The sequence below is a fragment of the Perca fluviatilis genome, chromosome 1, assembly GCF_010015445.1.
Source record: "Perca fluviatilis chromosome 1, GENO_Pfluv_1.0, whole genome shotgun sequence".
In the NCBI taxonomy this organism is placed as follows: Eukaryota; Metazoa; Chordata; class Actinopteri; order Perciformes; family Percidae; genus Perca; species Perca fluviatilis.
In genome coordinates, this window is record NC_053112.1 from 29,589,241 (window position 1) to 29,612,861 (window position 23,621).

General features: G+C 39.8%; 3 protein-coding genes across 4 annotated transcripts; 2 read left to right on the forward strand and 1 right to left on the reverse strand.

The window, feature by feature from the left end:
- Window positions 1-73: 73 nt before the first annotated feature.
- toporsa (topoisomerase I binding, arginine/serine-rich a) lies at window positions 74-4,423 on the forward strand. 2 transcript variants are annotated; one of them, XM_039797763.1, is made up of 2 exons: window positions 74-238; window positions 1,476-4,423. In XM_039797763.1, the coding sequence occupies exon 2, from the start codon at window positions 1,479-1,481 to the stop codon at window positions 3,819-3,821; it is 2,343 nt and encodes a 780-aa protein (XP_039653697.1). In that variant the 5' UTR covers window positions 74-238; window positions 1,476-1,478; the 3' UTR covers window positions 3,822-4,423. The 2 variants fall into 2 exon arrangements, with proteins under 2 accessions (XP_039653697.1, XP_039653703.1); XM_039797769.1 differs by lacking the exon at window positions 74-238 and adding an exon at window positions 263-541.
- Window positions 4,424-5,390: 967 nt separating this feature from the next.
- LOC120557452 (methylthioadenosine phosphorylase) lies at window positions 5,391-17,849 on the forward strand. The gene is made up of 8 exons (XM_039797781.1): window positions 5,391-5,539; window positions 7,508-7,594; window positions 7,749-7,807; window positions 8,026-8,193; window positions 11,107-11,209; window positions 13,537-13,776; window positions 16,585-16,707; window positions 17,641-17,849. Exons 1-8 carry the CDS (start codon window positions 5,516-5,518, stop codon window positions 17,677-17,679), a joined length of 843 nt encoding a protein of 280 aa, XP_039653715.1. The 5' UTR covers window positions 5,391-5,515; the 3' UTR covers window positions 17,680-17,849.
- Window positions 17,850-19,909: 2,060 nt separating this feature from the next.
- On the reverse strand, window positions 19,910-22,497 carry cdkn2a/b (cyclin-dependent kinase inhibitor 2A/B (p15, inhibits CDK4)). Its single transcript, XM_039797793.1, has 2 exons — window positions 22,094-22,497; window positions 19,910-20,770 (listed from the first exon to the last, which is right to left on the reverse strand). Exons 1-2 carry the CDS (start codon window positions 22,214-22,216, stop codon window positions 20,519-20,521), a joined length of 375 nt encoding a protein of 124 aa, XP_039653727.1. The 5' UTR covers window positions 22,217-22,497; the 3' UTR covers window positions 19,910-20,518.
- Window positions 22,498-23,621: the final 1,124 nt, after the last annotated feature.

Genomic DNA, 23,621 nt, shown 5'->3' on the forward strand with positions numbered 1-23,621 from the left:
TCTTCAAAATGAAAAGATGGCACTTTTATTCTGAAGGGCGGAAGTGGCTTGACTAGCTTGAATTTAAAAAAAATACTCAGAATGTTGGGTAGGGATATGGAAGGAGTGTTATGAAGCTAGGCTGCTGGGCTTGTAAAGACTTGCTCCTGATTGACAGTTATGTAGAAATGAATGGGTTTCTTCAAGACGAAGAGATCTAATCAGTTTCCAACTGCAAACGTGTCCGAGGAAGCCAAAAGTAAATATTGTTCAACTTTTCTCGAACGTCCCAACTAACTGTAGAGGTCCTAGCCTAACTAGCTAGCTGGCTAACGCTAGATAGCTATAACGCAATACATCCATGCTATAACGCCCTAGCTTACTTAGCTAGCGTGCTAACTTTAGCTAACCATGTTCGTCAGTTCGTGGGCTGAGTTCGCAGTTTCGATCAGTGGTAGCGCCAATGTACCTTCGACAGAATAGTTTGTAAGAATGTCAGGATTGTTGAGATAATACCAGCACTTCAATCCGACGTATTTCCAACTGTTTACCGACAAGAACGGTAAGGTTACTCATTGAGTGTTCACCCTACAAACAGACGGCGCTAGACTCGGTCCTAGCCAAACCTGCTAGGTTAACTAACAGAAAACAACAACATAACCGAAGGACAAAAACGAGTCTAGATTTAATAGTAGGATTAATCCGACGTGTTCTTCTCAGTGGTAACGTTAATGTTTATCAAGATTCTCCATATGAAAGGCATATGTAACGTTACAGCGCGAATAGATCCGATGTAACGTTAGGACTGTAATAATAGTTATGTATCACGGACTGTCATAACCATATAACACTATCCATGTTCCATCCGAGTTAGGCCGCCATTTCTGTCATTTATTCTTCTCTTTTTTTAATACAAGACATGTTTGATTTTATAAATAGTTTTTTTCTTGTAACTGCAAGATACTTATATGCTATGATGTACGTGTATGGTTCTTGAATGTATGTAAAGGTTATTTATGTAGATATGCATTTGAAATGGTGGAGACAGCCTTGTTCTTATTATAGAAAGTAAGCTGATATGTCATAATAATGTATAATGTTAAACAAGTAATTGTTCAGAGTCATATTTAATTGTTATGATGAGAAGGAGGAATAATACTGATATCTTTTTTATGCTACATCATGTGCTTAATCTAGCACATTAATATTTTCTGTGCAAGTCACAGTGTGCAAACCTTTAGTTGCCTAATGAATCTGATGTCAGATTTACTTGAAGAGCATATTTTCTCAATAAACAGGAAGGTATTTTGTGCAGTTGTTTGGTTTACTCTTAAATGATGCTACTTAAGTTTACAGGTCTGATTTTAGACTTAACTGCAGCACCTCAGTAAAACTTTACAGGTTACTCTATCACTGCCTTACCATTCTTATTTTGTAAGGGCAAAACATTCCCAATTTTTATAATAATTTAAACCTTATTTTTCTTATCTTGTTAGATCATGTCAGCAATCAAGATTGCCCTGCAGCAGAGCCAGAAAAAGGGCAGAAGGAAAACCTCGGAAGCAATGTCTGGAGAGGTGTCCCCAGACTCCAAGTGTCCCATCTGTTTGGACATATTTAACAACATTTCGTACCTGAACGTCTGCCTACACAAGTTCTGTTTCCGCTGTATTCAGGAGTGGTCGAAGAACAAAGCTGAGTGCCCTCTATGCAAACAGCCATTTAATTCAATCTATCACAGTATAAAATCAGATCAAGACTTTAAGAAGTATGACCTGCAGCCGGTGGATAATGGCTCTTTCGGGACTTTTGGGGGAGTGCGGTTTAGATACCGCACAACTCTTACTGGCGTCCATCGGCAGATGCGGGGAAGGACCTCTCCACCTCCAGACAATGGAGTAATGTTTGAAGCCTCAGCAAACCCTCCACAACAGCCCCAGGACCGCTACATCCGGCGGATGATGAAGAGGTTGGCAGCCAAGAGGAGAGCTGCGAGTGAAGGCAGGGCGGTGAACAGTGTCAGAGAGCAGGAAATGGTAAACTTCAGGAGGGAACTGTACCGACGGGGGGTGAGGATTCGGAGTATCCGGGATGGAGGCCGCTCCCGAGACACCTCCGCTGAGTTCTTCAGGAGAAATCCTGCCTGCCTACATAGACTGATCCCCTGGCTAAAAAGAGAACTCATTGTGCTATATGGGGCCCATGGCTCTTTGGTCAACATAGTTCAACACATCATCATGTCACGCATTACACGTTATGATATGGAGGATGGAGCTATTCAGGAAGAGCTCAGGCCGTTCCTCCAGGGGCGCACGGAGCACTTTTTGCATGAGTTCATCAGCTTTGCAAAGTCCCCCTTCAATATGGAGGCCTATGACCAGCACGCTGCCTACGACTGCCCCGCCCCTTCCTCAAATGAAGACAGCAGTTCCAATTCATCTGTAATAGCTATCTCAGAGGATGAGGAAGACTCAGTGGAGTTGGACCCCCCAGGAGACTCCGCGTCTACTCTGAGCCACTCCGCGTGGGATGATGAGACGCCTGGGCCATCATATTCTACGACAGCGGAGCAGAGCAGGGCCGAGTGTCTGTCGGTCCTCGACTTAGACTCCGATTCAGACAGCAGTTTAGAGGAGGAGACACAGGAGTTTGGGGCCTCTCCGCAGCAAATGACTCCTCATAACCAAACGGACGTGGCACACGGTGGCGTTAACGATGAAGAGTGTCTGTCCCATGACAGCGACGACTGTGTCATTATAAGTTTCGTTAAGCCAACAGCAGAGAGGACTCCTGAGCTGGTTCAGCTCTCCTCTGACTCTGATGAGTCTGCCAGTGAAGATATTAAAGCAGTGCCTCTTCTACCTCAACACATCCGCTTCTCCAGTCTCAGTCCCATAGCTTCACAGAGTAGTGATCCAAGTGGTGCTGGACAGTCAGAAAATGCAGAAACGGACCACTATCATCAGTTTTATTCAAAAGACAGGTGCAGCTCTTCAACATCTAGCAGACACAACACATCCGGTAAGTTAGACAGAAAAGACACCGGTAGAAGATTTGACAGTAATTATAGATCTAGGGAGAGGCACTTGTCTAAGGACAGAGACCATAGGAGAAAGAGGAGGTCAAGAAGTGCAGAGCGCAGGCACTCTAGCAGGAGCCCGGTGATCTCCCCCAGCAGAACTCAATCCAGAGAAAGAGGTTCTTCTTACTCCAGTAGCAAAGACTACTCAAAATGTGACCGTAATTATAAAAGGAGAGACCGTGATTACAGCTATCAATCAAACAGGCATTACAGCCAAGAGAGAAATAATAGTGGGATGAATTACACAGAGAAGCGGTCCTACTATTACAGTATTCGCAACTACTCAGATCGGCAGTCTTGCTCCAGGAGCCACAGCCGAGATTCGCGGAGACGGGACAGGGGGCGTTCTCGTTCGAGGACTTGTTCCAGCAGTCGCTCCCCTTCAACAAAAAGTAGATCTCACAACAGTAAGCCTGGTGGGAAGAGGAAATACAAAACAAGACATTTGGAAGAGGCATCCAAAAGCACACCTCCCCACTCAAATGCTAACGGCGACTCCCCCGCGTTACCGACAAAACACAAGAAAAAGAGCAAAGAGAAGCATCGTAAAAAATCCAAAGACAGGTCAAGAAAGACCAGCAGGAGCCTCAGTGTGGAGCTCGTCAACGAGGAAAACTCTAATGAGCGGAGCAAGCATCACCATAAGAAGAAGAAGAAACACAAGAAGAAAAGTAAAAGGCACAAGAATAGCGAACGCACAGAGAAACACTTACCCACTGTCATTACCATTGATAGTGACAGCGACTCTTTTTGCGAATGACGGTGTCACCCAGGCCAGCAGCACTAAACGAGGACAACCATGGGACAGTACCACAGATGACCCCGCCCCTTATGGAGGTTCAGATGGCTTCACCGTTAGCAGCTAATGCCTGCCAGCAGTATTTTTACATCAAAACAATGTTCAATATGTTGTAGGTCACCCGACCTTGACAGATATAGTGAATACACATATCCCTTTAAATGCCACCGCAAGTGTTTTCTACTGCAACAATTCATTGGACACTGGCTTACACGATTGGGTTAGCTAACACCTAAAATAATCTTATTTTATTTGCAAAGTGCCATTGAACAAGGAACAAGCAGAATGGAATCATTGGGAGTCGCACATCTTTTTTAAGTGTCAATACTTATTCAAGATATTAATTTTCTTTAATGGATGTATTTTATTTTAAGGTGGTCTCAGGGATAATATTGATTTCAGTGATTTTTCTGTTTTTTTTGTCGTCATCACAATTCAGCTATATTCTTAATGCAAAACAATTTCTCCTTGCACATGGAATAGTACTTATTATCCGCGGATGATGGATTTCAGACTTGGCTCTTTTGTATTCAATTTTATTTAAAATAAATTGTAATGAGCAACTGTGTGTGCTGTTGGTTTTCTGTTTCTTCCATGTGTTGCAGTATTGTTGGGTTCATGTTAGTAATAGCTGGGCCATACTCGCCATACGTTTGCAACCATTGATTAATGGTTTTAATAGAGATAAGGAGATTGAGTGAAAGAATTGCGTTCCGTGTCACATTTTACAACACTATATCCAAGATAAGAAGATCTGATGTACAGATGTACTGTGTTGGGGGAGTAACCAACCTCTTTACTAGTGTACATTTTGTTTTGTGTTAGAGCTTCAAACTAGATCAAAGGTCTAAAGTAATTTGGAGGTAAGAGGTGAAAGATAGAAAATGTAAGAAGCTGAAAATGTACTGTAAATTCATTTGCATATTTGTAGCATCACAAAAAGAGGAGTAGTCATAATTTTGCATGCAAATTCAAACCAATCTGGTTCCTGTATCTCTTAAAATAAACCTACTTCTGTAGCTATAGAGTTCACTTTCTATTTCATGAGACATACCCTTTGCTCTCTGCCTCCCACAATACAGATAATGCCAAGTGCTGGGCTGATTGTCTGCTTCAGTGTAGAAGGATGCAAAAAAATGGTATTTAATTCTAAAAATCAGTCGACAAAAATAAACGGTGTAATATTTATCTCTAAGTGTTGAGGGAACACTTCTGAAGGCTCTGTAAGTGTGAAAAGGCCTTTCATGTTTTTCTCAAACCCAGGGCCACAAGAAGTGAAACAAGATGGTGAATTTCGAGTAACTATAAAGCTAGGAAAAGCATTATCCGTACGTGTCTGCGTGTGTTCTGACTGGAAACCAGCGGCCTCCTGCAAGGTAAGGAGAAAGTTAAACACATTGATTGCCTTTAAAAACGATAAAGTAAATACACCAGAATAGCCTAAAACCACTAGGCCATTTATCTGATCTAAAATGTTGGTTTCGACACGCCTTTATTTTGAAGGCAAACAAATCAAACAGGAAGAGAATTGTCTGATGTCCGTGGTGCTGACGGATGTTGTTAACGGTTGTGGCCATAGTTTGTGGCTATAAACAGTCTTCCTCACAACTTCTTTTTTAAAAATCTTCACTTTTACAGGCAAGAAAACTATCGTCATGGCTTCCACGGTGCCCATTAAGGTAATAACCTAAAATGTAATGTCACGTTAAAAGTCTTACTAACTGAACATTGTGGGTTAAAACCAGAGACTGTAAAGAATCTGTTAGCATCGTACTGTATTAGCAAAGCTGTAACGTTACTTATAGTCTGCAGTTTTAAACGGTCATGGCGAAAAAACACTAGCTTTTGCATGCTAACTGCAAGGTTGCTCTATAACTGTACGTGGTACGGTTTATAACAGCTAGCATTAAAGGTGAACCATCTCAGGTGTAGTTGATTTAGCACGTGGCCACTGCAGACAGAGTGCACCTCACTCATTGGAACGTTACGTGACAGCTGTCAGCACGAGGTAATCACTACATTTACTCAAATATTGTACTTTAAGTACAAATTTTAGGTACTTGTAGTTCACTTGAGTCTTTTCTTTTCAATATACTTCCTGCTTTTAGTCCATTAACGTTACCTTTCAGAGGGAAGTGTATAATACTTTTTTCTTCACTACTACAATCTTGGACGCGTTTAGTTACTTGTTACATTAAAGATTAAATGTTTTGCTTATAAAACAAACACCTCATAACATATGATGTATTGTTAAACTACACAACATAATTCGTTTCAGTCCTGTGCAAAATAGTTAAATTAGCTTTACTTTAACCAACTACAACAATAAAAACCTGCTTTTACATTAGGCCTAATGCTTGAGTAATATTACTCTTAGAGTTATAATATTAACAGACACATGGACCAGTTTTTTCATTGAGTACTTATACCTTTTTAATAGGTACATTTTTCCTGATTTTACTTATGTGACATTTCCAATGCAGGACTTTTATTTGTAACAGAATGGTATAGTACTTTTTGCATATCCCGCTGCCATGTTTATGGCGGTTTATGGTAGGCTTCCAACAAAATCGATTCCAGGCCGCCTTCTATGTAGATCTGTGCTTAGCCAATCAGAGCGTTCTGCTCATGAATATTAATTAGTTGTGGGCCGAACATTCCATCCAGCAGCGAATCCAAGCGTTTGTGGGAGGGGAGAAAAAAAAAGGCTCTCAGAAAAGTGTGAGACACATACAGCTATAAGTTTAAGTGTGAACATATGGGACCTTTTAAGTAAAGGATCAGAATACTTCACCACTTACCTTGATTTAAAGTAGCAATACCATGCTGCAGACTTTACATAACTACAATATTATCAAAATGTACTACTGTATAGAACAACAGCAACTCTGTTAGGCTATTATTAATGCATTGATTATTTTAATTTTAACAATTTAACATATCGTTAGTTTAATCCATTACTGTGCATCATATTTTAGAATCTGATCATATATTGTTCATTTTATTTTTGCAAAGTACTACTTACTAATACAGCTGTCAGATAAATGTAGTGGAGTTTAAAAAAAAAGTACTTGGGGCGACCTCTAGCTCACCCAGTAAGAGCGTGCGCCCCATGTAGGCTGAGTCCTTTGCAGCTGTCTGGGTTCGAATCCGACCTGCTGCCCTTTGCTGCGTGTCATCCCCCATCTCCCCCTTTCCTGTCTATCCACTGTCACTATCTAATAAAGGGAAAAGCCCCCAAAAAAATCTTTAAAAAAAATTAAAGTAATTTATTTACCTCTGAAATTTAGTAAAGCTACAGCAGAAGTACAGTACTTGAGGACATATTCTTACCCTAAGCAGTATTGTATGTACAAACACAGACAGCTTTCTCCCCGAGGAGGAAATTACCACATCTTGTCATTGGGGTCTTGGATACTGTTGGTAACAAGTAGTGACCGATTTTGAATGTGTCCTCGTAGTTAATAGACACTGCATTTCTTTTCTATTTCGTGTTTTTATCCATTTCCTAATTCCCCTACCCTGTATGTTAACCAAATTATGGAAAGTTTTATGTATTTGTGTTTTTTAAATGTGTATGCAAATGGAAGAGTTTTGGTCAGCTATTGATTCTGGTGTAGTTGTGTGACTTTCTAATTTTTGTTTAGATTGGAATAATTGGTGGTTCAGGCCTTGATGACCCAGATATCTTGGAGGGAAGGACTGAGCGTTATGTTGACACACCGTATGGAAAGGTTAGTTGTGTTTTGTGGCCTTAACCTGTTTCTTGTCAAATAGAGCAGTGTAAACGATAAGCTCTGTTGACACTCTGTCCTGTTTTGTTTGTAAATTATTTCTTACAGTAGAGTTTTTAATTTATAATTGGATATTTCTGTTCTCCTTGAACAGCCATCCGATGCTCTGATACTTGGGAAAATAAAAAATGTGGAATGTGTGCTCCTTGCAAGGTAAGAAAGGGTGTTTTACTGTACTGTCAAAATGTGAATTATTGTTCTCTATTAGCACCATCTAGTGGATATTTACTCGTACTGCATGTCTTCAATATTTCACGGCGTCTAACAATGAAGTGCCGAGCTATATTATCTTGTTTCTGCCCTTGACCTAAAGTTCAGTGAACATGATGAAACGATGTGTATCTTGAGTTCTGCTTGTTCCCATCTTTTAGGCATGGGAGACAGCACACCATTATGCCATCCAATGTGAACTACCAGGCCAACATCTGGGCACTGAGAGAAGAGGGCTGCACACATCTGTTGGTTACCACGGCCTGTGGTTCACTCCGGGAGGAGATTCAGCCAGGAGACATTGTCATCATAGATCAGTTCATTGACAGGTAAGTGGGATTTGACTACAACAGCAGGTTATGATTCAGTTATTTGTTTCTTCTTTCCACATACACTCAGGACGTATAGTAAAACCGAGAATGTCAGAGCATTTCAATTGTATTCTTAGAATAGATTTAGCAGAGTACGTTTTCTTGAATTTAGTTGTTTTCTGTGTTCAAACTGAACATGGGGGGGAAAAAAAAGTTTTTTTCTAAGTGGGGTGAAAAGCCGGTCATTTTAGTGAGGGGAAGTTATTTTATAAAAGTGATAACATGAAATCGCTACAGATACCAGGCACTTTAAGACTGTCCAATCACACTTCCTTTAATATATACGACTGGCATTCTCACAGAACAGCCTTAGTCTTATTAACGCAGCTAATAAGATACAGCATTCATGTCATATCATAATCTATGACCTTGCACACCCTGAAGTGTGTTGCTGCTTATTTAAACCGATTTTAATTCAGACCAGAAAGCAACAAAGAGTGCCACAGTATGAGGTTTATGTGTAAAGTGGCTACATTCATTGTTTTACAAAGTAAACAACATCAATTAAGAATGTATTAATCGTCTTAATGTGTTCCTCTAAATAATTTGACCTTCTGACAAAGCTTGTTGTTGGTTGTTATGACTGTACACGAAGTCTCTTGCACAACAAGTCAAGTCCTCTTCCCACACATCACACTGACAGGATTCACGTTACTGTGGGACAAAAGTGTCCAGATAGCTGAGTGAGAGAGGCGAAGGACTCGACTTATCACGTTTGACACATTTGTCAAAGCCAATATTTGTTTACTGTCACGTTCAGTGGGAAGAATTGTTAACCTCTGCCTGAGGTTTGGTTGAACTCTCAAGTGTCATAGTTGGCCAACGGCTTTAGCGAGAATTAAAAATGCCACTGTCACTGTGACGCTCCTGCCATGGAAACGGTTGACACCTATATGATATTGCAAAGATATATTTGTAAGCCGTCAAGGCTCCTTCCTGTCGGTTTCATTTTGGTGTATCAATCTCTTTGAGTTGTGAGAACTTCAGCCTTCAGTTCTCATTCATTTGATTTACTGAGCTAATAGCCACCATCATGTTTTAATGGCTATAATGGAGAGCTCTTCTTTACATGAAGACATACTTTCATTTCCTCATTGGAATAAGAGTTGATATTGACAATTATTGACAGTGCTGTTATGGTTTTGAAGTGATTTTTGGTGCAAGTTGCCCATAGTTAAACTAGGTTAACTGATTCATGTTTATTTGGATCTATAATACCCATATTTATTTTGTCTTCAGTTGCAACAAAACCCTTACAAAGTCTTGTATTTCTGTTTTTTGATCACTAGAAATCCATGCTTAGTCTTCCTGAAGAGTCAAACAAACTTGCTGGTAAACCTGAGAATATCTTTCTGCTTTATTGACTGATGGGAAAGCATACTCTCTCAGCAGTGTCTGACCTCCAGGCATATACATATACTTTATGTGTAGCCTGACCCTGTGGGAGTGTGCGAGTTTGTCAGTTAGCTGATTGCACAAATTCCATTAAATAACTCAATATGTGCAGTGAGAGGTGCTGTTTAAGTAGGATCGCTTATTTGTTTCCAGTGAGTTGAACTGCCTGCCAACAGTCGTGTCAGTGTGTTCTCCTGCACACTTGCATACCACTGCGTCACGTTGCCCGTGGCTTTGTTTTTGCCATGTAAGTGAAAGGTTCCAGCATCAAGCACAGACAAGATCTATTTATCAGAAATGAGGAAGTTGCTTGTTGGGACTAGTTCAGACTTGTCCTGCAGCATGTGACAGCATGTTTGTAAAGGCTCCACTTTATTGATTCAACAATCGTAACCTTGTTTTTTTTAAGGCTACACCAAACACTTGGTCGAAAATCCTCCTATTTTGACCCTTGATTTAGATGTTCTTGTTTTGATTTTCACTTCTGATCTGTTTTTCGTGGCACCATCTATCATTGGTAATAAAATCTGAACAGTGCTATGATTTTCCCCCAAGCTTTAGATCTTTCAAGTGACGAGCTGTACGTCAGACCTGCAACGATGGAACTGTGTTTCAGTAAATACCTAATGCTTAGTAGTCCATAGCTCATCTTTTTTGCATTTTAGGAATTTTTCAATATTTAATTTTAGGCTTTGCAACAATGATCCTGTAATGGCGTCGCTAATGAAATGCCAGGCCCAGATAATTTGATTTCTATAACATAAACGGGCATTGTACTGAGCCCGTAGTTTTTCTCACACACCACTGTTATGGATTTTCAGCAGGGTGGAGCTGCAGCTGGCTCAGTCTATTTAAGCAATGACTAGTCTTCCAATGCCAGAGTTATGAGTAAGAGATAGGGTTGGGCATCAGCTTAAAAGATACTGCCGATGCGACGTTCACTCTTTTGGAAATTTGAATGTCTGAGATAATTGTGTTATGACTAAGCAATCCCTGGGAAAATAGAAGAGAACCAAAGTTATACCATGAATCAGCACCACTGAGAAATCTTTTATTTATTAATTGTTTTTTAGTACCCCATTACATAATGATCTACACATGATATAACCAAATGCTCAAAAATAATTCAGTCCTTGCAAAACAAGCTGAGGGCATACAGGGATACGCAAAAGCCCCAATGTTCTCAGGCCACTGGGCTAAGTCAGCCTCTTGTATACTCCCGACCCGGCTCCATAAAGAGCTGCAGGCAGGCTGGCGCTGTGCCTGGTGGAACCCCGCTGACTCCACAGAGCTGGAAATTAAACAACAGTTATCGGCATGGTGCAGGAGACCAGGCTGCTGCTGTTCTGTTAATGCTTGCATAGTCCTTGTGACAATTAACTTTTACTTGCTGCTTGGTTGATGTGTTCATGTTCAGTGTTTCTTAAAATATGTGTTTTGATACTAACTTTCAGTACTTCCTGTTCTTTTTGCCAGGACTACCAAGAGAGCTCAGACGCTGTACGATGGGCAGCCAACCAGTCCTCCAGGAGTGAGTCACATCCCCATGGCTGAGCCTTTCTGCAACAGAACCAGAGAGGTGAGTCCTCAAATACCTGTACATACCATTTATGTAATTATGTAATTTTCTTTTCTTTTTCTTTTTTTTTTACTTCACATTTACCCCAATTTATTTTTAAATTGTGCATACATATTACATTAACATAACATATGTCAGGATATAATTAATAATAATTCCTGTACAATAATATGCGTTGGCTCGGCCAAAATGGACCAAAAGTGTGAAGCCATCGCCAAATGAGTTGATACAAAGCTAATCGAGACTATCAGCTTCACACAACTCTCTCTGTATTTCTCAGTATGGCTATGTTCAGAAGATTGTGGCGTCCGGTGACTTTCCCGCGCAGAAGCTCGAGTGAAGATAATGATCTCTTCCATCATGTTTTTTTTTTAATCCTCCGTCTCCTCTTTTGTTACTAGCAACTGCGTGGAGGAGGGGTGGGGGCTGTGCACGGTCACGGAAGGCTTGTGTCATGTGGATGCGCCGACAGTGTTGTTGTCATTACTTACAGTAGAGTTCCTTATGGGGGCGGCAGAAACTACGCACTATAGCTTTAAGGATGTTAAATTAATATTGTTTACATACATGAAACATTTTTTGGCAAAAGTATGTGTCATTGGGGCTTAATTGTGTGAGGAAAAAGTATGCAATCGGTCATAAATTGCTCGGATCTGATATTCAGGATGCAGCTACAGTTTTTGATTAGCGTTTAAGATTTAGGTACATCTGTCTTTTGAGCAAGCAAAATGTAAAAGCATCCAAACAAGATTTATTTAATAGTTTTATAACCTAAAACACTTATAGGCATAGCTGCAAACTTGTCTGTACAGTCACTTTTATTCTACCCACTTGCCTTTGCCATCCATCCATCCATCCATCTTCGTCCGCTTATCCGGTGTCGGGTCGCGGGGGGAGCAGCTCCAGCAGGGGACCCCAAACTTCCCTTTCCCGAGCAACATTAACCAGCTCCGACTGGGGGATCCCAAGGCGTTCCCAGGCCAGGTTGGAGATATAATCCCTCCACCTAGTCCTGGGTCTTCCCCGAGGCCTCCTCCCAGCTGGACGTGCCTGGAACACCTCCCTAGGGAGGCGCCCAGGGGGCATCCTCACCAGATGCCCGAACCACCTCAACTGGCTCCTTTCGACGCGAAGGAGCAGCGGCTCTACTCCGAGCTCCTCACGGATGACTGAGCTTCTCACCCTATCTCTAAGGGAGACGCCAGCCACCCTCCTGAGGAAACCCATTTCGGGCCGCTTGCACCCTGGATCTCGTTCTTTCGGTCATGACCCAGCCTTCATCACCATAGGTGAGGGTAGGAACGAAAACTGACCGGTAGATCGAGAGCTTTGCCTTCTGGCTCAGCTCTCTTTTCGTCACAACGGTGCGATAGATTGAATGTAATACCGCACCCGCTGCGCCGATTCTCCGACCAATCTCCCGCTCCATTGTCCCCTCACTCGCGAACAAAACCCCAAGGTACTTGAACTCCTTCACTTGGGGTAAGGACTCATTCCCTCCCTGCCTTTGCAACTATGTAAAAAAAAAAAAGCATCCATAAACAAAACTCTATGAACGGTGATATACAAATATAATGCATGAGGCACAGGTCAAGTATTTTCCATGGTATAAAACACATTTATGAAAAACAAATTTGGTTTGTTTTTTCTGACTATGTAAGTTGTTGTTGTTATTATTATATAGATTATATTACTTGTATTGCTGCCATATTGTTGCTAATTATTTGGAAATGATTTGTAGAAGATTTGTTTTTTTTATTTTTTATAGTACAAACTGTGAGTTTGCTGCTGTTCTGCAGTTTCTTTAAATGTCCTGTTTGTTTATATTGACTGTACTGACCTGAGCACTTTTAAATCCTTCATAAAAACACCTCTTCAGATTAGCCTTCCACTTACTATAGTTTCACATATTATTCACTGTTAGTTGCTGGTTCTATTGCTTCATCTGTTTTAATGTGCTGGTACTGTAAAGTGTCTTGAGTACTATGTAAAGCGCTATATAAACAAAATGTATAATTTATTATATTGAAAATAATAAGTCACAAAAAATGGTAGGTCCAAAAAAACATCTTGTGTTGAGGGCAGCTTTAACTTTTAAAATAAATATTTTCTGATCCGTAGTCTCACGTGGCCAGACCTACCTCCACAGCGCTAGAGCTGATCTCCAACCGACCGAAACGGAGCATAGCGGGCAGTGTTTTATTTCCTCAACACTACAGCGGAGAGAACAAGCTGAGCAGCTAATAAAACCACGTCAACAGGTCCCGCCTGTTCTCCCATCCCATCAGCTGTATGGAGACGGTTACTAACTCTCTGTCCTGGTGCAGGTCCTGGTGGAGGTGGCGCGGAGCCTGGGGGTCAAGTGCCATGTGCGAGGCACTATGCTGAGTATTGAGGGCCCCCGCTTTTCCTCGCGGGCCGAGAGCCTGATGTTCCGCCAGTGGGGTGCTGACGTCATCAATATGACCACTGTGCCAGAGGTGGTCCTCGCCAAGGAGGCCGGCCTGTGCTATGCCAGCATCGCCATGGCAACAGACTATGACTGTTGGAAGGAGCATGAGGAGGCGGTAAGTGGCAGGCTGGAGATCCTAAAAGCATTTTTTTTACTTTGATGTCTCTTCTGTCCTTGTTTGTGCCTTGTGTGAGTCAGTATCGGCAGAGTGGGATGCACGTTTGGTGCATTTTGGGTGACATCACTTCCTTCCTTTTTGTGTTTGTTGTCTGTGCAGCCAGTAGTATCACCTTTTTTATTATCTGTTTGCTTTTAGTTGTTTAAGATTTCTTTCCTTAGCATTCAGCTTACCATCACTGGAGAACTTTTGGATAAAAGCTATGAGCTGGGTCCCAGCAGGCTAATAACAAAATATACTGTAGCATTTTATTATCTAACTTGTCATCAGGTTATATACTTTCAACCTTTCTACTTTTACTAAGCTGGTGATTTACACTTGACCCAGATCCATCTTGCTTGCTGGACCACTTGTGCCAAAGTGTGCTATAAAACAATTATTGCACAATTGTATCGGATCTTTCCACGTTAGCTCTGAGCTAGAAGTGCGATTGTGACACATCATCAAGGTAGTAATCATTGCTCTCACAAAGAAAAATGTTGATGATGGCAGCCAGATGGTCACGTCTATAAAAAGATGTACCAGACGGTGGCCGGGTTGGTTCAGTGGGTAGAGCAGGCGCACATGTACTGAGAGGTTTATGCCTCGACGCAGAGGTCCAGGGTTAAAATCTGACCTGTGACAATTTCCTGCATGTCTTCCCCCTCTCTTTCTCCCCTTTCGCATCTAGCTGTCCTCTCAATTAAAGGGGGAAAAGCCCAAAAAATAATCTTTAAAAAAAAATATGTATCAGTCTCTCTACTATAAGCAAAACAATAGTTGGACATCTGTGGTTTCTGTAACAGGACTCATTATTTCAGTTTTCATTTACTCAGCCTGGTAAGTTATTCAAGTAATTTTTATTTAACTTGATGCAATACAGTAATCCCTAGCTTGTTTTTCTCCTCACTTCCTGCAACTCTTGTTGTGCTTGTAACAAAAGGGACATTGTTTACTGTAAACTGCGGTGATCAGTGTCTTCTTGTAGCAGGAAACAAGCTTTGGGTTCATGATGTCCTCCTCAGTTTTTGTCACTGAGCACGCTAGGTGTTGATCACTTGAAATTGATCGATTTATATAAACGGGCACATATTGTTTGGGGCACACATTCACTGTCTCACAAACTTCGGAATTCCTTCCTTAAAAAAAGTGAATGTGTACTTTTCCAGGGATAGCATAAATTAACTTTTTTGGTAATAGCTCTGTCACTTTTAAGGCAGTTCTGTCAGAAGTTAACTTTATGCTTTCCTCTTGGAGCTGATTTTAAGAGGAGTGTTAAATTGTAGGTGGGAACAAAAGAGCAAATCTTTGCTTTTATAATGATAAAAGTTTCAATTACCGTATTGACTTTTTTTCTGCAGTGTTTAAAGTTGGCACATCACTGAACCATTACATTAAGAAGAAAAACATTTCTAGACCATATGTCTTAAAAATGTTTTTAAGACTCACTTTTATTCTCTAGCTTTTAATTTTAGTTGTTCATCTGATTTTCTTTCCTTTTTTTATTTTATGTATGTATGTATTTATGTATGTGTGTGTTTTCTGTTTATCTGATTTCAAGGGTTTCAATTTGTGTCTCAACTTGTTTCTACTTGAATCGTGTTGTATTTCCACTATATCTATGTATGTGTGTGTTTTATGCTTGTATACATATGTTTTCAACTTTCTGAAGCACTTTGTTACAAACTTGTTTGCTTATAAATGAAATAAACTTAAACATATGATGGGTTCTCAACAAAGGTTTTCGCCATCTGTGCTCCGTAAGCAGAACAGAGTATTTGTGGCTTCTCTTGGCTTCCGATTGACCTTCTCTCTGTCAGACACTCTGGATAATGCAGTTGATATACTGTGTGTGGGCGAGTTTCAGTTTATTTGTCACTGATCCAGCCAAACTCACAACTCCACTTCCGAGTTCCTGCAGCTGACCTCTTCCCCCTCCTGTCGCAGAAGGCTCGCCACATCCTTCCCCCCCAGTCGGCTTGCCTGCCAGCCTCCGGTGGAAGCCCTGCCAGAGGAGGTTGAGTCACACTGAGTCATCAGCTTCACTGTCTTCATCCTGGCAAACACCACAAAAACACGAACCCAGTCATTGAATGTGACATGAAAACAAAGCACTCAAGGGAGGGGTTAATTGAGGTTAAAGGAGAAAACACAAGCACAGGACGGAAATAATGTAACTTACTGTACACTGTACAGTACATGTGGCTGAGTAATGTTATTAATGTTAATATTATCACCAACATCATTTCATGCAGATATACTTAAATATTTATCTTGACCATGTGACTGAGGCCTTTGTTTCTCTACGTGAATACAGCTGATGAATAAGCATGCTTATGATTTTTATTTCCCCTCTTCTTGTAGCGATGTTCATCAGGTGAATAATGTTGTGATTGCCAGTGTCATAGACATGGCAGGTGAAATTGCTCAAAGACTTAAGTGTATTATGAATACCACGTAATGACTCATTGGCGTACAAGGCCCAGCTGGTATCGACTGATTTTCACATCTGCACTGTTGGCTATTTCCGCGGCTGACGTGCAGGTTCTGTTGTGACTTGAATAAACTTGGAGGTCAAACTAAATTTCTCTTTGAGCAGCTCACCTTGCTGTCCGGTATCGAGCTGGTACCTTCACATCTGTTTTTTTTTTTTTTTTTTTTTTTTTTTAGGGAAACACAAAGTGACAAGACACTTAAAGGAAGTGCAATTTGCATTTCTGTAAGTGATTCTTATCACATGCCGGCTGTTTTCTTCCCTTGTCCTAGGTCTGTGTTGACAACGTACTGAAGACGATGAAGGAGAACGCCAACAAAGCCAGCAGTATCTTGCTGACTGCAATACCTCAGATTAGTCAGATGGACTGGGCTCAGACAATGAAGGCCTTGAAAGTAAGTTGTCAACTTTATGATGATTCATTTCCATTCACTAAGTGTTTGAAGAGGTTGTGAAAGAGGGTTTGTTTACCTTTTTATAGCTGGCTATCTTGAACGGAGGTCTCATTTATTCTGCCTCCCGTCTCACTGAGCCACATCTTAAACTGTGTTTCAAAGGAATAATCAAACCATCTGGAGCATTACCTCTCCAGACACTAGCCGTTCATGAACGTGATTATCACCATGAGGCCCAAGTGCCGAAAAAAAAAAAAAGCAATGATCGCTCCGTCTGCGAGGCTGACTTAGACACTGTCATTGTGTTGTATTGCAGCTTTTTATTATACAAAATCCAAGTCAGCTGATTTAACTTTTAATGGAGAAAAAAAAAATTGGAAACATTTAAGCATGAAAACACACCATGACTGTAATACTGTATTACCGTCTTAACCCAATATATGTGGTAATAAAAATATGAAATGCATAATTAACAGTGCACATGTTTAACAAATGTTAATACAAATGTTAAACACATTTTTGTATCATAATTAATTGCACTTAAGACAATCCCATAAGTGTTTTTACACTTGGTACATCCATTTGCAACAATACTTTTTTAATATGCTTGAAGTACGTTAAGGTTGCAGGAAGTTAAGTAGGTACATTTCTATTCAAAATGTATCTTTGTTTATTGGAAAGGTTCACACTTTGAAATAAAATGATTTATCTGAATTATGGTAATGATAACCGGCACACCAGTTTTAATAAAACGTCCTGATTCATTATGTCCTCTGTTTATCTCTTCAACTTTCTAATGTAATTCACTTTTGGCCTCAGACTAGACTGAAACACTAGACAACGTTCACAATCTAAATGTAGCTATTGTTGCTGTATGTCTTTGACACATCCACGGGGGGGGGGTGTAAAACTATTTTGTTCCTTCTGTTACAGTCAATGGCCCAATCTTCAGTCATGTTACCGAAACACTAAGCGTGCAGAACAATATGAAGTAGAAAAGGAAACCAGACACCACCTGTATCGCCACCGACTAGACTCAACTCTGCCTGTGGATTTGTCATCAGTGAATCACAAGAAAGTGCCTCACATAAATAATGCATGTGCTCTGTCTTCATCAAAATTTTATATATATATATATATATATATATATATATATATATATATAAATAAAAATAATTATATATATATATATATATATATATATATATATATATATATATATATATATATATATATATATATATATATATATAACTGCCTCTTCAGGTTAGTGTTTTTCTCTGGAACAGCCATGAGTATTGTCACTCCAGCAGCAGTTTTTCTGTCTCAAAAGAGCAACAAAGATTTTAGGTCTTCTAAGGAGTATACTAGATGTGTTTTGTTTTTTTTGTTTTTTTGTGCGTTTATATTTTATGTGGTCTGTCAACATTTAAAATGTATATATTTGCCTGTAAACTTTTGGGTTTTTTATTGCTGTTATGGCAATAAAAATGCTTTGCAAGTTTAGCACATAAGTACTTTGTTACTGCCTTAGTTACAAGTAATCTAAACCTTTTTTAAAGTAGAATCTGATGTCTTGAATATATTGCATGTACTCAAGTAAAATATTTTAAATACCTGGATACTACAAAAAAATGTCTGGTTATTAATACTGGGAATAAATCTTTTGCTTTTCACATGCACATTTTATTTTTTTTCTGAAATATTTTGATTTGCTCTTCACGACCCCGACCGCATTCAATTATAATAGGATAGGATCTGCACTGTACATGAAAATTGTTTTCCAGTTATTAAAACAGCTAATTGACCGTATTTGGAGTACTTTTGAGAATATGACTGCATTTATTGACACTTAGAGATGACAGACATTTTGCACACTTTTAAACTTTGACACTGTAAGATTCATCATCTTGTAAAATTGGTCATTTTGTTGAAGTGCTGGGCCTTCTGTTACCGCTCATGTTTGCCATTTCCCTTTTCTTATCTGCATTTGCTGCATCTGACTGTCCTCACGCTGCACAGTATCTAAAAAAAATAAAATACTTGGTACCTTGTATTTCCTCTATATTACCTTGTCTGAAAAACATGAATGCATTATGCTGCATACATTGGCTCAATAAAACCTATGGAGATTTGAAATCATGCTTTAAAGTTGTTAATAAAACATTAAAATCTCAAAACTACTTTTAAAATGTATCTTAGTTCAATTTCAAAGATTGTCTTTTTAAAGGGCTATTGTCCATTACAGAAAAAGAATTCGAGTTAAAAATACATGTGGAGGGTAAAGTCACTTGTGTATTTATATATTCCTCTGAATTCAGAATTTCCGGTCTTGAAGCAATTTTGCCAATGATTTCATTGAATATGCTAATTAAAAAAAAAATGTAAAAACGGTCTCCTGTTTGACATGTGATGAACATAATTTATTGTTGGGATAAAAATGGCTTACCATGGCAGGAAGTATACTGGACCCATCCGTTGACGTTTCAGAAGAGACAACACCGTGTGATTTACACCTGTAGTGGTTTTGGGGACTTTCTGTGTGTTGTCAAACCTCACTTTGGTTTCATAAAGCCATAAACACAGCCAGGCTCAAACTAAACCAGGCTAATGTTTAACTCGCCAGAAGTAGATGCATGGCCTATTTTATGAGTCATCACTTTTAAACATAAATAATGTACATACACGTTTACTTTAGTGGTGCTTTAAGTCAACTAACTTCTGTCAAATGTTCTAGGGATATCAATTCCAAAACAAAAAAAAATATCGCGTCAAAACTTTTCATTGAAATATAAATCAATGAATTATTGCATCAGCATTGAGCTTACTGGCGTGTTTACCTGAGACCAGAGCTAATTGATCATGAGCCTGTAGCCTGATATTTACCGTGCGGTGTCAGGAAAAACATTCGCTCTGTATCTCTCTTTGTAAATATTCATCAAAATCTGTTCATCCAAGGAGAAGTCCTAACGTTTGAAATGTTCCCCCTGGGGCGATATAGCCTATTAATCGTTCGGTCTAGTTATTCAGCAATGTTAAACTCCCTACTGAATTTAAATGCCAGGTAAATAATAATCGCTTGATTGATTTTTAATTGTTATTTTATTCTCTGGTACCATAGCCTAATCCATCATTTAGACCATGTGTAAAGCATAACCATATTATTACTGTTTCTAATCTGTTAATCTTAAAACACTTAAAATAGGCCTAAATCTCGATTTTATTAAAGTGCATAATATATGCGAGTCCGGAAATAGCATTTGTACAAACAGCAAGTGGGACCCGAAGTCTATGCAGAATAAAGATAATGCTCACAGGATACGTTAGACACTAATGTGCAATGTGCAAAACATTTTGAATGGCTTTGGTTAAATATTTGGTTAAATATTTTAAATTTTATTTTAAAAATACAATTTAGGCTACTTAACAAACATTAAAACTGTACACTATATAAAGTGGGGTTTCTTATAAGCTAATCGATAGCCTATATTTCAATTATACCACGGAAGATAAATCTACAACAAATTGTGTTAATTAAGGTCGCTGTATAATATCAGTAGCCCAATAGCCTGGCTATTATATTATATTAAATTATATTATATATATTATAAAAACGACCCTGAGCCTAACCCCGATTTCGTTCAAACAACAAAAAAGATGCCTATCAGCAAAAAAATAAAATAATCTGACAAATAAATAAAAAAAAAAATGTTTTTCAGCAAAACATTCTAATGCATAATTTTGGCTGCAGGCCTCGTCATGCCCCGTTTCTCAGAGCCCCCATTTGCAACAAAAAATATCACGGAGTATTTTACAGAGACTGCAGAAAATCGACCACATCTAAATGGCCGTTCTGTCGGGCCAAATCGATAGCCCGATTGTTTGTATTGTCTTTGGTCTGCGGGTCAGCCAGGAATTGCACCAACAACCGCACAGTGTCCAGAAAGCCCGTCCTGGCCGCGTCATGCAGCGGGGTGGTCCCGGTGCTTGTGTCCGCCACGTTGGGATCCGCTCCGTGCTTCAGTAACAGCTGAGCCACCGGCGTGCTCCCCATCATCATCACCTTCAGAAGAATAGAACCCGCAGTTAGAATAGGCTATAGGGTTCGATTACTACTGTAAAAAAAATAATTATTTTTTATTTTTTTATCAATTATTTAGGCCTAGGATATGCTTACTAGAAGAGCATCATGGACAAGAATAGAGTTTGACCTGCAATTTAATTAAAAAAAAACGCTGACCAAATAATTACTCAATTTTCACCCAGATATTTCATCAATCGGATTTGGAAATATATTTGGGAAACCACATTACAAGGACCTCGCCATTATGAGCTTGTCGACTGACGCTGGAGATAATAGACTTGCAAAGAGATGCAGCAGGGTGACATAGGATATTGCCCCACATGGACTACAATATAATTTATCTCCACTCATATTTTTAAGTCGAAATAGGAGAATGATGAGCCACTGTAAGCACATTTAACGCACCAAAACAATGCGATAAACTGATTAAAAAACCCGTCTGTAGGCGAGTGATTTGAGCAGCAGCCTTTTAGAAGCTCCTCGAATTTAGTTTCTTTTCCTTTCATCTTAAAGAGAAATGCTATGATGCTACGCTATATGAAACTGACTTGAGGACAGGAGAGTTGTTTTTTTCCTCAGTACAATCTCTGTGACTAGGCTATGTTATGATACGAAGGCACTTCGACTGCATCTATCCTAAAGAGGCATCGGCCGTTTTAATTAGGCCATAAAATAGCCTAATAAAAACTAGATTATTATTATTAGATAGATTAGAAGGTGTATATAATTCTGATCACTTGTTGCTGGAATAGCCTATTTAGAGATTAAGAACAGGGCCCTATATTATAGGCTATATGTTCTACTTTTAACGCAACCATAATAGCCTGCCCCTACTATGCTTGTCCTATAGGCCTACACTAATGTTTCGTTTTTAGCCTGATTGATACAGTGCGAAAATGAATAATCCAAAGCAACAACAGTCTGTCTTTTGTAACTCGTAGGCTAGCCGTATAAAGGCTCCATACAAACAGTTTCATTTTATTTAGCTAGATGGGAAATATATATTAGGCATAGGCTATTACCTCGATAGGAACGCGTTTTTGATTAATAAAGTATAGCCGAAGTTTAATCACAGTCCACGAACGACTCACGCGACTGCCCGTCATATTTAGGTGGGTTGCTTTTTCGGTAGCCTAAATAAAGAAAATATCTTAAATAGCCTGGATGAAAATGTCTCCCGACTTGGCTAAACTGGTTGTCATTTGAGGAGCTTAATGATGTAAATGCTGTTACGGAAACACATTTAAGTAAGGTAATGCGCTTCTATCTGCGGACGAAGCTCATCTGTGGAGATAGACTGACCTGTAGAGCGGTTCGACCGAAACAGTTGACGCCGTTAACTTCAGCTCCTGCCCGCAGGAGATACTCCACATCTGCCGTGTTTCCCATCGCTGCGGCTGTTGTCAGATCATCCTCCAGAGTCATTGTCGTGTCCAGAAATCTGCAGCGATAGCGATCGTGAATCTGTCACTTTTGTCGTTTTGACAGGTAGTCTTGATGATGACTACTGGAGGAACAGGAACGGCTCAAAAAACACCAAAGAGCGCGTGTCGAATAATATACAGCTGTGTCGTTGATGTGTGGCGGTGGGTCTTCAACCGTCCCCGGCTCGTCAGTTTGTCCAGTCCTGTGGGTCGGATGAGTACACCGTGCATCGCCTGTCCAGCAATCGGTCGGTGTGTGTCTGGGCTTGTTTTGAATGGGTGACATCATTCTGTTGCTGCAGTGGTGCGATTGTGCGCATGCGCTGCTACAACTACTTTTGACAGCAGACGCAGCACCGAGTTCAATTCTGCTCCTCCTCGATCCTACTGTGTGAGATGACGGAAACCAGCTCCTTCCGAGTTGAATTAAATCAAACTGTTCTTTGGAAGTTCGTTTTGCAAACGCAGCTGCGCATATTTGTACTGGATGCTGCAACTCATTGAGTCTTAAAGTTCAATCTTGACCCTGGAAACAGAAGTTGACTAAACAATCCCACCTAAGGTCTCTTTAACAGCAGCTCTGGAGCTTTCGATCATATGAGTTGTCATGAAACTGTAATTTAAATGTTAAAATTAAATTTTTTTTCTCACATAACTTGAATGCAAAAGTGCTCATAAAAACTGGAAATTTCAGTATACAGTTCCATGGCAAGTGAGCATACTCCCATCAGCTGATATGATAAAAGGCCCCAGCTACTGACCTTGGGGTGCGGGGCATTGACATATGGTTAGGGGTTAGTCGATTAATGGGGCTAGCTAACCATAAAGTACGGTGGCCCTGAAGGACCAAACACAAGAGCAAAAGGGAAAACAAAATTTCACACAGAACTTGACATTTCGCAAAACACAACAACAATTCCGAAAACAAGACATTTAAAAAAAACACAACATTTCAGAAAACACAAGATAATTTTACAAAACACAACATTTGGCAAAAGTAGAAAACAAAACAACATTTGGTGAGACTCAAACTGGAAAAGGTAGGCCTGCGTATGTTTTGGACAATGATTCCTCGTCGCTGATTGGATGCACATCTGTCAGTCTGCGACAAACGGAAGTCCTTCTTTTGGATTTTTGGCAGACTGGATACCTTGCAACACATTGCTGCCTCTCACAGGTAGGGATGATATGATAAAATAAAAAAAAACGTAATTTTTCCTGAGGGAAATTGATGTGCACCGGTTGCAATAAGTGGGAACAGGCTCCTACACGGCTGTTGCTGTTGTGAAATGCTGTTGTGTCTTGACCTATAGGGCCGTAGAAAGGGGATCAGTAGGATAATTAATTATTTACATAATTGCAAAGTGACAAGTTAATATGAAAACAGAAATTGTCGTGGAAAAAGG